The sequence below is a fragment of the Macrotis lagotis genome, chromosome 2 (assembly GCF_037893015.1).
Source record: "Macrotis lagotis isolate mMagLag1 chromosome 2, bilby.v1.9.chrom.fasta, whole genome shotgun sequence".
NCBI classification, from domain to species: Eukaryota; Metazoa; Chordata; class Mammalia; order Peramelemorphia; family Peramelidae; genus Macrotis; species Macrotis lagotis.
Genome location: NC_133659.1, coordinates 186582659 through 186598264, shown reverse-complemented (window position 1 = coordinate 186598264; position 15606 = coordinate 186582659). Strand labels below are relative to the sequence as shown.

Here is a 15606-nt window from a genome sequence, read left to right as displayed (position 1 = left end):
TCTCTTCCCAGACTAAATCCAAAGTGCTACTAATGGCCATGAGAAATCAGTGGACAACACCTAAGCACAGCACTTGCCTCTCCCTGATAATATTCTCACTGACCTTGTATGAAGGAATGTATATAACAGCTAAGGATCTCCAGAAACGACTAGAAATCTTTGTGTTGGCCCCTCTCCAATGGTGGTGGTGGTGGGGTCACTGCTTTAATGCAGACCCCTTACTTAAGACCTCTAATGGGAGCCACAAATGGACCATAGGAGCTCAGATCTAACACTGGAAAGGATCCCCAAGGTTCTCAAGTCCAACCCTCTCATTTTACAAAGAAGGAAACTGAGGCTCAGGAAGGTTAAGTCAGAGTATCAGAAATGGGATTTGAACCCAAGTGTTCTGACTCCAGAGCCAGTGTACTTTCTATATTGCCACTGTACTACAACAACTGGAAGGGCCAGGAGAAGCCATGCCAACCACAACTAGCCCAGCTGCTAAGCACATGTATGGCCTGAAAGATGAAGCCAATGTGTTCACAAAATAAAACACTTATTTAAATTGATTCACTTACAGGCCACCATGAGGTTAATGGGGAATCCAGGAGCAGCCTGCTGTCCCTACCTAGAGATCAGGAGAAGAGCTACTGGGTAGGGACAGGGGTCAGTTCTGGTTCCCGACTTTGCAACAACAAACAATGCAGCTGCCAGCTTGAGGGACCAGAAAGGGTCAAATCATTTTATTCTTCTCATGTGTTTTTTAATTTTTTAATAAAGTTAAACAGTAAAACAAAAATTCACAAGCTTCCTCCCCTCCTCCCACCCCTTTCCCTACCCCACCCACCATCTTCAGCGCTGGCTCCCCTTCCTCCACCCCCACTCACAGACACAGAGGTATCCAACTGAGAAAATGAAACTGCTCTAAGTACAAGGAGACATGATGAAAGGAGGAGTCTAATTATGTCCGTATTCAAAATTAAAACGAGCACATCTGCATTCTCTGGGTTCTGAGTTGGTTGGTTTTATTCCCCCTTCTTTTAGCCAAACTGGAAAAAGAAATTCCCTGGACCTGATGCTGGAAGGGAAGAAGAACATTGTTTTGTTAGTTCTCTGGTTGGGGTTCAGGTCACCTCCTCAGCTTGGGCATGGGTCCCCTGGAATGACTTGGGGGAGTGCCTCTCTAGCTCTGAATAAAGGTTAACTTCTGGGACAATCACCACTATCAGGTCCTGAAGGCCCAGGAAAAGGGATCTTCTTCTTCCCTAAAAATTTTCTCAGAGAAGTCCTCCTGGCATTATGGCAGAAGTGCTTCTTAGAGAGACCTGAAATAGATCTCCAAATGGAACAATATCTGCCAGGAAGAAGTCTGGTCTTTTTGCCCCACACCCACTGACAAAGCCACAAAGTGGGAGATGTTACTTAACTCGGGAGAGAAGACAGCCCTTTATCCCCACCACCCTCTCCTTCCCCAGCAGCAGCCAAATTTACCTTCAAAGCTGAAACCCCCTGGACCACCGAAGAATGCCTTGAAGATGTTGTTGGCATCAAAATCTAAAAGGACAGGACAAATTATATTGAAAAGTTACATAGGCAAGGAGGAGTTAAAAGAGCTTAGAGAGGGTTCTCTATAATATCTTCTCTCTCCATCCCTAAACACACTACAATATACTGAAGACAGAGATACAAATGCAATCTAAAATCCATTTTCTTTCCCTTACATAAGATTTCTTCCTGTCTCTACTTCTTCCTCCATCTTATTCTAAATCCAAATTTAAATACATATGTGTGTGCATCTATAAATATATGTTTCATTGAAATTTGCTTTATAAACACTCCCAAGGCCTTCCTCATGTGCTTGCTCTCACTATAATACCTAAGACACTGCCTCCTTTCTTTTGCTTTCCTATAAGTACAGGGTGTGTGTGTGTGTGTGTACACCCCCCCACATGCATACACTCACATACACTTCACTAACCTGATGAGAAATTTGATGCCATTCTGACTGACTCACTGGCAATATACTTGAAGCTCACAAGAGACTTACCACCCATGTTCATGCCCTCCTCATCCAGGTCTTGCCCACTGTCATAGCGTGTCTTTTTCTTGGGGTCAGAGAGGATAGTGAAGGCTTCACCAACTTCTTTGAACTTTTTCTCTTCCTCCTTCTGGACTTCAGCACTGGCTCCACTGTGTCGATCTAAGATTGATAAAGCAAGTGGGAAGAGGAGTAAGAGTTTATTGCCATGAGTTTGAGAAAACACACCTGATTTTATAATCTGAGGTTTGACCAAATTTAAAAGACACAAATATGGTCATGTAAAAGTCATAAGAGAATCACCATACTTTGGCTCCATGTAGATACCCATGTCTAACCTTTTTCTCTTCCTACCTGGATGGTGCATTAAGGCCCTCTTCCTATAGGCTTTTTTGATTTCATCCTCTGATGCATTCTTGTCCACGCCTAGGATTTTGTAGTAATCTTTCCTCTTGCTCTTCTTTAGTTCCAGCTGTGCGTTTTTCAGGAGCTGCTTATGTTCTGGAAGGAGACAAGCAGAATCAATGGATAACCTTGACTCTAGTTCATATCCTGGAAACCCACTCAATTTGCCTGGAATCAGTTACAGTTATCTCTACCAAAGACTTTTATGGAACTTTCTTCCAAAGAGCTCAGAGTATATTCATACCTGTAATATCTGTTCACATGCCATCCCTGGGAAAAGAGAGGTTGATATTATCTTTTCCACTATGCAAATGCAGAAGTTGAGGCCCAGAAAGAGGACTTCCAAGTTGGAGTAGAGCCAGGATTAGGGTACAGGTTGCCCTGCCTCTCAGGCTAACACTTCAGCATGATTCCAGGTAGATACCCACATGCACTATCACTCACTCTAAAACCAAGACTCTGCTCTGTCTAGATAATAAGAGTAAACACAACTGTTCCCCTTCCCCAAGTTCCTTTACCTTTTGTTTTCTCTGTCTGATATACTTTTTCATAGTCCCGTACTGCTTCTTCATATTGTTCTGTATCCATGTAACTGGGGAAGAAATAGAGGACACTATGGAGCTGAAGACACAATATAGCACGCATTCAACACTGGCTATGACTGGTAGGAAACTTGGGGAAAAACCTGTTGCAATCTAGGGCATACACTTAGGTAGGAGGTTTTATATTATGAAATAAAAACCCCAAATCCATTCCCCAGGGACAGAATTACCTGCCATTCTCCTGGAGCACAAGTCAGACAGGTCTCATGGCACCTGGGCTCCCCAGGCCAAGACCCACAAGCATGGAGATGCCTGTTCCTGGGGAAGGGAAAGGAAGGGAAGCTCCTTTACTGGAGGCATAGAGCCTCCAAAGAGGCAGCTACAAGGGCTAATTTAGGAGTAGCAGCACAAATGGTCCTGTTTAGTGAAAAAGAGAGATGGATCAAATAACTCTAGTCTCTTTTCTATTTGTTTTTCTAGGTTTGGCTCAAGTTTTAAAGAGCCAAGCAACTCCCAGGAGAACAAAAGGCTCTGATCTCAGGGAGCTATGTATAAGATCTTTATTGTTAAACTAGAATTAGGATCAGTGAGCAAAAAAAAAAAGATAAACTCAACAGACTTATTACTCAGTGGCTGGGGACTGCTCCTATTGGGCAAGTCAACCCTGAAAGACAAATGTACTGACACAAATAGAGAATAAGAAGAATAAGGGGAATCAAGACACTCTCAAGCATGGAGGAGTGATGTCCTGGATGGGATCTTCTATGACCTAATAAGACTTCTGGCACCAAAAGGCAGCACCAATGATCAAGAAGAATATAGCAGACATCAGTTGGAGCATAGGTAATATAACCAAAGTGATCCTGTAGCAAAGAACTGCTCCAAGTGTGACACAGTTCAGAGTATTACCATCATTTAATCTTAGCCTTTTAAAGGAAGGTTCAAATTATCCTATCAAACAGTGTGGAAAAACGTATTACTGATCTAACAGGGAAAAAAAGAAGTTTGGAATTTTAAATATCTCTTTTTATTAAATGGTGAGCAAACAGTAGAAGATACTAGTAGAAAGTTACAGGGTAACAATTGGGACACAGTTAAATTTGAAGATTATAAAAGAAACTTAAGTAAACAGTGCATGTAACAAGCAAGCATGAAGATCCAAAATTTCTCCAAGCTTGGATGATAATTCTGATATAAGTACCAATCAGTCTTCCTGTTAGGGACAAGAAATAGGACTCTAGGTCAATCAATCAATCAATCAATCAATGATAACGCAGCCAACTGTGTCAACAAGGGTAATTTATGTTTATTTGAATGAATATAAAAGGTAAAGCTATGATGAGAACAAGATGATTTTGCTCCTACCTCAAAAGACACTTGTGGCAAAAGCAATGTCCTTAGGTAGAATTCCTAAAATTGGTATACATAAATAAGTGTCAAAATGAGATCTGGTGGTCTTTACTAACTAATCTTTGGGATGGCTATTTGCTGACATGATCATGCTTTGGGAATTTAATTTAAAATAAAACCACCAGATCCTCCAGCATAATATGGTGCAGTCAAATTAGTATTCTTCCTAGTCCTCACAGAGGGCTCCCATTTCCCATACCCATGCCTCTTCACCTCTGTTCGTTACAATTCCAAGTATCACTTTCAACAGGAATTCTTTCTACAATTTCCCTGGCTATTTCATATAGTTATTCTTATTCTGATTCCCCATTCCAGAGGGGACCTTTCCCTGGTCTATTCATTTTATATCTATTTTGTATGTGGACATACTTGTTTTCCCTGACAAAATTAAGCTTGTTGAGAGCAGGGGCTATTTCATCTTGGTCTGTGTCATGTCAGGACTTAACAGAGTGCCTGGTACATAGCAGTTAATAAATGCCTGTTCATTGAATAGCTAAACAAATGTCTACCTCAGTAGCATCTAATAAAAACCATCAATATTCCCAATAATTCTGTTTGTATGTGTGTAGCAGCAGAAGGTGAATAACAGTAGTCTGTGAAGTCTTAGGTTCCAATGAGGAATTACATGAACCAGAAGTTTTTCTTTGTTTTTTTTAGGTTTTTGCAAGGCAAATGGGGTTAAGTGGCTTGCCCAAGGCCACACAGCTAGGTAATTATTAAGTCTCTGAAGCCAAATTTGCACTCAGGGCCAGTGCTCTATCCACTGCACCACCTAGCCACCCAGTAAACCAATGAAGTTAAAGAATCACTCTATATTTCATACATCCATTTATATGTAGCTGCAACGACAAACATCTTTTCCCTCTTGCTAGGAAAGAAAAAGACTTCCTGAGCATGCAACATTTAAAAATAAGAGCTTCCCCATAGAAGAACTAGATGTGATCCTGTCTACAAGGGATGGGCACGAACAAGATAGATTCCCAAGACCCTCGAATTCTGTCCTTTTATTGATTGGGAAAAATAAGTTGGTAAGGTCAAGGGTATTCATCATGACCTCAGATGTATGTGCTACTTTTTCTCACCCAAGACAAGGTAGATGTCAGCATAGCTCTTATTTATTTCTGGTTTCTAGGAAGGTAGTGAGAGAGGGATAAAAGAAGAGAAAGAAGGAAAAGAAGGGAGGGAAAGAAGAGAAGGAAGGAAGGAAAGAAAAGAAAAGAAAGGAAGAAGGCAAAGAAAGAGTAAGTAAACAAGCATTTATTAAAGGACTACCATATATCAGTACTGTGCTAAGCACTTTAAATTCTAACAATAATTCTGAGAAGTAGGCCCTATTATTCACCATTTTATAGTTTAGGAAACTATGGCAAATAGAGGTTAAATGATGGCTCAGGATCACACAGCTCGTAAGTGTCTGAGGATAGATTCAAATTCAATTCTTCGTGAATCCAGGTCTAATGCTCTATCCACCATGCCCCTTAGATGCCTCAAAGTTATCAAGGAGGAGAGAAAACAAGTAAAATGCAAAGTAAACTGTTTTAGTAAACAAAAGGGATTTGAGCCAGGTATTAAAGGAGAGTTACTATGAGGATATTTTGAAGCTACTGACTTCAATTTCTACAAAATATTTATAAAGCCCCTACCATATGCTAGGCAATAAGCTATGCCCTAGAAATAAGAAGATAAAAAAGGAACCAGCCCAAGCTCTCAAGGAATTTATGCTGTACTAGGAAAGGGGAAGGGAGCTGTGTACAGGGTATGATATAAGCAGAGTTAAGTTCAAGGCAATTAAGGGAATTGGGATGGGCTTGTTATAGGAGGTGTCACTTGAGCTGACCTTTGAAGGAAGCCGGGGATTGTATGCAGTGGAGGTGAAGGAATGCATTCCAGGCATGGGGGACAGCCTATGCAAAGGAAAAGAAGAGAGAAGAAATGTTATGTACAGAGAACAAGAAAGCTAGTTTGGTTAGACCACAGAGTGCATCAAGGGCAGTAATGTGTAGTTAAGCCCAGAAAGGTGGGTTGGAGCTAGATTATAAAAGGTTTTCAAAACCAGAGAAATTAGTATTTTATTTTAGAAGAAATAGAAAACTATGGAAGCTTCACAAGCTGGAGGATAAAATGGTCACTTTGGTAGCTATGCTGAAGATACTAGACAGAGAAGAAACTGAAGATAGGGAGTTCAATTAGTAGGCCACTGAAATAGTCCAGTCAAGAGGTGATGAGAATCTGAATTATGATGTGGTAACGATGTCATAGAGTTCTGAAAGATATTGTGGAGAACTTGGCAAATGAATAAGTGATGAGAAGGAAGTAAAACATGGAGGATGACTTCAGGCTTGTGACTGGAAGGCTGGTGATACTCCCAAAAGAAAGAAAGAGGTTAGGAAGAGGATAATATTTTTGATGAAAAAGAGAATGAATTCAGTTTTGAATGCTGGTTGAGAAGCCCTTTTGGGGTCATCCAACTGGAGATGTACAATTGACAGTTGGTGATGCAGGAATGGTGGTCAGAAAAAAATTAAAAGAGGAATATATAAATCTAGGAGTTATATGTATAAAAGTGATCACTGATTCCATGAGAGCTATACAGAGTGACAGGGGTGGGAGATGGATGGGGGGGCTCTAAAACAGATCCCGGGGAGTACATATACACAGAGAGGTTAGAATGTGGCTGATCAAATAAAGGAGACAGAAGCAAGCAGACAGGTAGGAGAACTAGAATAGAGAAGCATGAAAATCTTGGGAAGAATGCCTGAGTAGAAGGTAGTCAGTGTCAAATGCTGGAGAGATGTTGAAAAGAACTGAAAAAAAAAAAAAAAAAGACTGTTGTAGGGGTGGCTAGGTGGCGCAATAGATAAAGCACCGGCCCTGGAGTCAGGAGTACCTGGGTTCAAATCTGGTCTCAGACACTTAATCATTACCTGGCTGTGTGGCCTTGGGCAAGCCACTTAACCCCATTTGCCTTGCAAAAACTTAAAAAGACTGTTGGCTCTAGCAATCATATTATTAGTAACTTTAGAGAAGAGATTCAATAATGATGAGGTTAGAACTACACTATAAGGGAATGAGATATGATTAGGAGATGAGAAAGGAGGAGCAATGAGTACAGCTAGTTTTTTCTGAGTTTGACTGTGATAAGAAATAGGATATAGGTTAAAAGTTGATGAAGTGGGAGGATCAAATGAAGATTTCTTAGGCCTATCCATGTTTTTAAGAATCAGTGAATAAAGAGAGATCGAAAATTAGGGAGGGGATAATCAAAAGAGAAAGCTCATGGATGGTATTGAGTCAAGGGAACAACTCTCTAAATGAACCAGACATTTATGAAAAGAACGGTTGGCTCCTCCAAAACTGGAGTAAATGAATAGTGCATGTGTAATGATGCTGAAGTATATTAGAGAGAAAAGAGCTCTTCTTAAAAATGACCTCAATTTGGTCACTGAGGTATGAGAAAAGATCTTTGCAGAATGGGGATGATGGTGGTCCAGTTGGTTTGAGGAAAGAGGCCCAAAAGACCTAGGGAGCCTTATGCAATCTCCTCTACTGAGAGTCTACAAAGAAACTGTGATACCTAACCAATCCCACCCAGAGGCAGAGGAGAAACTATATAAATTCAAAAAGGTCTAATCTAATATATTATCATAAATGCAACTGTCATGAAACCAAACACACTGTAACCAAGCTTGATCCCTCCCTAAGAAGAAATAAGATGCCTTCTGCTTCTTTCCCTTTCCCCAGCCCAATCCCACTTTGTAGAAATGGGATTATGAGGATGGAGCTCTGAAGATACCAAGAAATTTGGGATGCCCTGACTAGAAAGCCCCCCCCACAAAAAGATCTCTTGCTGGGTGGAGAGAGGAGGCATATAATTCAACAATGTGTAGTAAAGTAAAATATGTCATAAAGATTTAAAATTGACAACTCAAACTATATTAACATTAAATACAATCCACTGGAGGGGCTACTTGTGGCTCCCAAGATTTCCTGCTCCCACCAGAAGGCACTCACCATTGTGCTCTTCTCAAGTAGGCTTTGATGTATGTCTCATCCAGCTTCACGGCGTTTGTACAGTCTTCTATTGCATCATCTAGTTTCCTAAGCTTCAAGAAAAAGACAGCAGTCACATCTTACTTTCTTGGTCAGTTGGGGCCAAGTGTAATGTCAGAATACTGGGTAAGAAAAATAAATAGGTACCCTAGGGGCAGCTAGGTAGTACAGTGGATAAAGCACTGGCCCTGGAGTCAGGAGTACCCAAGTTCAAATCCAGCCTCAGACACTTAATGATTATCTAGCTGGCCTTCAGCAAGCCACTTAACCCCATTGCCTTGCAAAAAGCTAAAAAAAAAAAAAAAAAAAAAAAAAAAAAATCTAGAATAGACAAATAGGTACCCTCAGCCTCTATCATATTTTCTTTCAGTGATAAGAAAAATCAACCAGAACATTTCTTCTCTTTTCCCAGGATTAGCCTGGGAGTCAAAAAAACCCTAAGGATTAGATTCTAGGTGTCCAAGAAAAGATTCATAGGCCAAATGAAGCCTGTTTGTTACTAGGGTGTAACATGCCTGAAATTTCTAGATGAATTTATCTTTCACCTACTAAGTTAGCACACACTTGAGTTGGTAGGCTAGTAGGGAACCTCTAACACTCTGTCAGAGATTATGCTAGCAAGGTCTGGATTAATTAACAATTGTAATTAAAGTTGAATGTAATTAAAAATGAAATCAAACTGAAAACATGATTCACTCCTGAAAAATTTGCATGGCCCTATCTCTCCTATTCTATGATTGGACTCTGCTATATTAGTACCAGTGTCTGGATGAAGAAAAAGTCATTGGGCCTATTAGAATTACCCCTACTCCACACTCCTCTAGAGGAAAACAGGCCCCAGAGCATTTATTTTCTTGCTTGTTTCCTATGGTACACAGGGAAGTTAGACATTCAATTCACGATAAGCACCCAGCACTATGGTATGTGATATGCAAAGGAACACCAGAAGCTCCAATTCCCCTAAATGGTATCCGGATAGAAAACAATATCAACTCTTCACACTTCTGGTAAGCACTTGAAGAATTATAAAGCAGTTTCTTACCAATATCACTGTGGAGTCAATAGTGAAAGGATTATCAAAATTATTGTAAAGACAAGGAGCCTGAGATTCAAGGAACTCAAGGAGCCTAGGGCTACATAGCCAGCTAGTGCATGCTGTAATACAGGGATGTAAACTCAGCTTTCTGAATTCTTTCCACTACATCACAAGGCCTTTCTCAAGGACACACAAAAAGGGACACTTATTTAAGTGTCATTTAAAAAAAAAAACTTCAACCATTCTTTTGCTAGGTGCTCAAAAGGAAAGAGATCCTGAGAAGAACCAACTGGCAGGTGGCTCGCTCTGGGAGATTTAGCTCTTTTTTCCAAACTCTGCCCCACAAGCCTCCTACCTACCAAAGTGGGGCAAGCAAAGCAATACCTGTAACACCTGACTACAGAAACCCCCAACAAAACCCATACCTCCTCTCTAAAGCAGCTCTATCTACTCTATGTAGGCAGCCAGGGAATCAGTTCCCAAACTCTTCAGAGGAGCCCTCAGCCCCTGGCATGTCTCTACAGCCCCATAGCCTAAGTTGAGTGCTTACCTTGGCATTAACTGTCCCCCGATTACAGTAGAGTTTGGCATTTGTTTTTATATTGTTGGGATCAATCCCCAGGGCCTCTGTGTAGAGTTCATATGCTAGTTTGTAATTTCCATCTTTAAAAGCTTTGTTGCCATCCTCTTTTTTTGCTTTGAGTGCTTTGGCATTCTGAGGGAAGAAGTAGAAGGGAATGAGTCTGTTGGGCCTGTGGGGACAGGCTAACTGAAGTGCTACAACCAGGAGACATCTCCTGCTCCTGGTATATACTGGTACTGGTCAGCTGTTTATCATTTCTACTGAAAAATTCTGTTTCAGTTAAACAGGCTTAATCTCTGCCCACTTTTCTTGTCCTGTTATGATTTTCCAACTGTGTTTCTGACATCTCCCATACCTGAAATGGATGCTTCTCCCTCCCTTCTCTATTGAATCCTTTCCTTACTTTGTCTCAACTCACATGCTGCTGCCTCCATGAAACATCCCACCTATTACCAGATAAAAGAGATATCAAATTCTCTTGGCACTTTTCCTGAACTTTTTATCTCCCCTATATCTCATTCTGCATTGTTATAATTGATTGTGTGTTAGGTCTGAGGGGATGCACACCCCCCTCCACCCCCATCCAGCCCCATCCTTCACACATCCAAGGTTAGATAGCAAGATCTTCAAAGCCAGGGACTTGTTAATTTTCATTTTGATTCATTCCATATATCCAGTGCCTAGCATACTTTCTTGGATATAGTGGATGATTAATAAATGTTTGTTGAATAAAAAAAAAAGATAAGATTGTTCCAAGTCCCACCCCCCTTTTTACTTCCCCAATCATTTTTCCTCTTTAAGCTATCTCACTTTTCACTAGTACTTCCTGCCTAACTTTGGAGATAAAAAAAAGATATAAATTCATCTTCTTCCATCTGACTAAAATGAAGAGAGAAGACTAAAATGAAGCTTTGTGGATTTCAATTTCCTCCATGTTCCCTCTTCCTCCTCAGCCCCATTAAGCATGAGGCTTCTTTTTCCACCCTTGAGAAGGAAAATCACTACAGTGAACTCAAATAACTGTTTTTCAGTTCAGGAATCACTTATATGGCTAGAAGGACCCAGACAATAACCAGTCCCTGGCAAATTTTTTTCTAATTGATTTTGGATAGTCAAAAAATACCTTAACCATTGCAACCAAAAGATTAAGTCCCTCAGCAGAGCAAGGTCAATATACGTTCTAATAACTTTTCTCTTAATTCAAATGTCTTTCACTCTAGCTTGTTTATCAGAGAAGCCACCTTTCCCACCCTAGGACTTACTCTGCAGGCAAGACAAGCCTTCTCGTGGTCTGGGGCCATCCTGAGGGCCTGCACAAAAAACTGAACAGCTTTCTCAATACAGTCTTCATAATAGAGGCACAGGCCTCGCACGTACAGTGCGTCTGCATTGGTGGAATCCATCCGTAAAATGTCACTGCAATGGCCAAAAGGGGCACATTTCAATTGGGTTTAATGTGACCTACTTCTGCTATACATTTTGACTACAACCTTCATTAAACCTGGACAAGGTTCCTTATTACCAACTTTTTCAAGGAACTCATACTCAGTACTGAAAATGCAAAAGATGATAGACACTGTTCCACTATGATTTCCAAGAACTATTACCAAAAAAACAAAAAAGTAAATCCCACCCTCACCCCAGTCTCCAATCTGGCAGCATAGTTCAATTCTTTCTTTAGTCAGTACATTTAAGTAATAAGTATAAATATACATATATTTGTTTCATTGGTTTCATTTGCTCTGACAGTTAAGTATTCTGAGGGTAGGGATCAGAGTTAATATAAACCCCATTCATATAGGGGTGGGGTGTGTATATTCAAATATTGATTAAGATCTGCCCCTAAGCATCAATATGCCCAAAATCAGTCTGATTATAGATAGCATCCTCAGACAAAAACCATACTGTTCAACATGGCAACTCATTCCAGGAATACAAGTATTTAAGGCAACCCATGATATTACAAGGTGGAATCTGCTTGGTGTTATACCTGGCAACAGACTGTGCTTCTGGATATCGACCCAATAATGCTAAACACTCTGCTTTGAGGATTTTGAAGCGATGACAAGCAGGGGCAAATTCCAAGGCTCTGTCCATGCAAAAGACAACCTGCAAGGAGAAAGAAGGGAAATGAAATCCTACAGATCAAGTTTTTGAGGCACATCCACTTCGGCTTGATCATAAATACTGGATTAGTTGAGTTAAAAGTCAAAAGGAAAAAGAAACCACAAAGTTTCTTTAGCCTATTTATCAAAGAAGTTGGGGGGGGGGGGAATGTCAATTCTATGCTTAGAAATTATGCATATGAAAAAAAAATGGAACTGGCAAGGTGGGATACTAGATAATTAATAACTCATTCTCATCCAAATTTTGTACTGAAGTTACAGCTACCACTGCAGGTGACATGGTTTAGATTATTGAAGCTGGTGCTTCCTTCCCTATAATTCCAAAGGATTCCACTCTAAGTAAACACTTTCAATTCTACTTTAAGGATACATAAACACCAAACAAATCAATAGCTCTTTTGGACAAACCACATGTGAGATCACACTTCCAAAAATAACTACATGTAACAAAATGAAATTTCATGTTTTATAAGTTTCTAGAATGTGCCAGGAACTGTGCTAGGCTCTAATGATACAAAAAAAAAATTAACAAGTCCATGCTCACAAGGAATTTGTGGTCTACTAGGGAAAACAACAATGTACACAATTATATAAATATGAAATCCAGAGGGGGGGGGCAGGCAAGACAGAGAGACAGTCAGACACAGGGTAAGGATTCAGTAAATACCTGCTAGCTAGTTGGCTGAGTGCCTTCCAATCTGTGCAAAGGCACAGAGTCGAAAGACAGAATGTCACATTTAGGCAATAAATGAGTCAGTTTAACTGTCCCAGAGAGCATAGGAAAGAGAAGAATCAAGTGAAATATGCCTGGAAAAGTAGGCTAGAGTCAGACTGTGATGGGTTTTAAATGCCCAATAGAAGAGTTTGTACCTCATCTGTGAGAAGAGGAAGCCACTGGAGTTTCCTGAGCAAGTCAGGGTAGCATATTATCTCTGCTTTAGGAATATCTCTGACAACTGTCTGAGACTGTCTAAGACAGAGAAAGGAGATAGGGAGATTAATTAGAATGTTGCTGTAAAAGGTCAGATGAGAGGTGTATTGAGGGCCCAGTCAAGGGACAAGCTAAATGAATAAAGAAAGAGGGGGAGAGAGATGGGAAATGTGGAGATAAAATTAACAACTTGATTAGATGTGGAGGAAAGGAAAAATGAAGAGTCAAGGATAATTCTGAGGCTGCAAAGTGGGGTATACTGGAAGATTAAAAGCCCTTCAAACAAAATAGGAAACTGAGAAGGAAAGGTCGGGGGGGGGGGAGGAGAAGACACAGAGTTCTGTTTTAGACATGCTGAGTTTGAGCTAATAGGGTATCTAGTGTAACAGATAGCTGATGATGATACAGGCCTAGAACTCAGGATAGGAAACTAGGACTAGATAAGACAGATAGATAGCAGTTCTGTTTCCCAGAATCCTCATTTTAAAAGGATAGAGCTATATTTCTGTATTTTTTCTAGAAATATTTTCTTTCTACATTTATATTTACCAGGTCAAGGTCACATTCCCAATCTGTTGGGAGGCATTTAATTCTGGAATGCATAAATTTAAAGAGATTTTTTCACTTGGAAAAATAATTTTCTCTCCAAGGATGACCATGACTGTCACAGAAGAAATTGAGAGCAGAGAACCCTGGCTCTCTACAAGTATCTACATATGGGGACCACAGAACTAAAGTTCTAGAACAAGGTAAATTTCAGCCTTCCCTACTCAGAAGAAGTTAATAATTAAGGACAAAGCTATTCACAGCAAGGACAACCAATAAGATATGTTTTAAGATTCAAGTTTAGGGCGATTAGGTGGTACAGTGGATAGAGCACTGGCCCTGGAGTCAGGAGTACCTGAGTTCAAATCCGGCCTCAGACACTTAATAATTACCTAGCTGTGTGGCCTTGGGCAAGCCACTAAACCACATTGCCTTGCAAAAACTTAAAAAAAGAAAAAAAGATTCAAGTTCACAATTATATTAAGGACAGGCTTTAAGTTTCAGATTTTTGGTCATACAAAAAGACATGATGCCACATTTTTTTCCTCAAAAGAATGTGGCAAACAATGGATAAAAGGTTGCTCAATTTTCAGTAAGTGGCCATGCTAATTAATACCTTCAGGAGAAGTCTGGAAGACCTTAGGTAGGAAACAATTTTCTGCTAACAGTGGTGACTGGGGAGTGTCAGTCAGAAGCTCTGCATTTCTCTTTCCACTCCCCATGACCAGAGACAGCTGCAGGCAAAGAAGATCTTTGTTTCTTTCAAGGTCATTTGTTCCCCCTGCCAGGATCATAATTCCTCATTTGTGACATCACCACAAGTTACAGTGGGGCGGGCTGGGATGTCACAATCAGGGGATTCTGGCTCCAGGGTGGGCAAGAACAAGTAGAAACCTAAGCAAGCCCCCTTCAGAGACAAAGCTCTTGTATCTGCTCTGCTAGAGAAGAGAGCAAATCTCAGCTTTGACAATAAGCTGCATCCTTTCCCAAATGACTGATGAATCATATCAAAGATAGATAGTAGCTCTTTAAATCGACAGGCAGAGAAGAGGTTCTAGGGTATTTGATGCTTGAACTCTACATACAGTGATCAGATTTTTTCCCCTCAAGGACATGCCCCTGGTATTAAATAACAGCTATGTTCTATGTTTCAGGCATGGTACAAACTGCAATACAATTCTTTAGTTTGGGGGAATAAAGAATGTCATTTCTTTGAGATAAACACTTTATAACATTCTTTTATACAACTTGAAAGCATCTTATACCCTGATAATAATTAGTTCATGCTGAATGGCAAGGTTGAGAAGAAGGCATATTTCTCTCATCTCTGGTGAGCTCCATAAATGGACAGGGGTATGCTTTTGTGAATAAGGCTTAAGACCAAATAAATGGTCATAGGTCATATGTCTAAGGTATAAAATATTTACCCAAAAGTGCATTTTTTTAAGCACACAAGTTTAAGCCTAGTCTAGTTTCCCCTATGCCTTAAAAGATCTTATCCTATCAGCAAACAATCAGTAAATTTAATTAGTTGATTAATTAAAAAGTAAACATTAAAAAGAATATCATGCTTTCCCCAGTCATATAAAATTAATGTTTGAATTATCTACATCACTATTCCTCTTAACCAGCATAAATATAGCTAACTAATGAATGCCCTGAGAGAAAGCGCAAGATTAGATCTTACACTTGAACATCTGTATTTTACCTTCCGATAGTCCCGTTTTTCAAAATCCATTTCAGCTATTTTCTCATATTCTAGGACAGCAGTAGCATTTTTGAACTAAAAGAAAATCAAAAAAGCTAAAATTTTAATATGTCTTACAATTAAATAACTGCAAAACAAGGCCAAAATAAATTCCTTTCTCTCCAAAATAAGTCTTACTGTAACTCATGATAAATGAAGGTACAGAAAAGGATTTATATCAGTATAACCAGGGGACAAATCCCATTCTCT

General features: G+C 39.9%; 1 protein-coding gene across 3 annotated transcripts in view; it reads right to left on the bottom strand.

Annotated features, from left to right (window-relative positions):
- Positions 1–923: 923 nt before the first annotated feature.
- The window catches only part of DNAJC7 (DnaJ heat shock protein family (Hsp40) member C7), a 29116-nt gene continuing 14433 nt past the window's right edge, over positions 924–15606 (bottom strand). For all 3 annotated transcript variants that reach the window (XM_074223894.1, XM_074223895.1, XM_074223896.1), the window contains exons 5-14: positions 15358–15432; positions 12037–12155; positions 11309–11462; positions 10014–10178; positions 8389–8480; positions 2944–3017; positions 2375–2521; positions 2030–2182; positions 1474–1536; positions 924–1060 (exon numbers count right to left, since the gene is read on the bottom strand). In XM_074223894.1, coding sequence (XP_074079995.1) covers positions 1023–1060; positions 1474–1536; positions 2030–2182; positions 2375–2521; positions 2944–3017; positions 8389–8480; positions 10014–10178; positions 11309–11462; positions 12037–12155; positions 15358–15432 — 1080 coding nt within the window. In that variant the 3' untranslated portion in view covers positions 924–1022. The remainder of the gene's footprint in view (positions 1061–1473; positions 1537–2029; positions 2183–2374; positions 2522–2943; positions 3018–8388; positions 8481–10013; positions 10179–11308; positions 11463–12036; positions 12156–15357; positions 15433–15606) is intronic.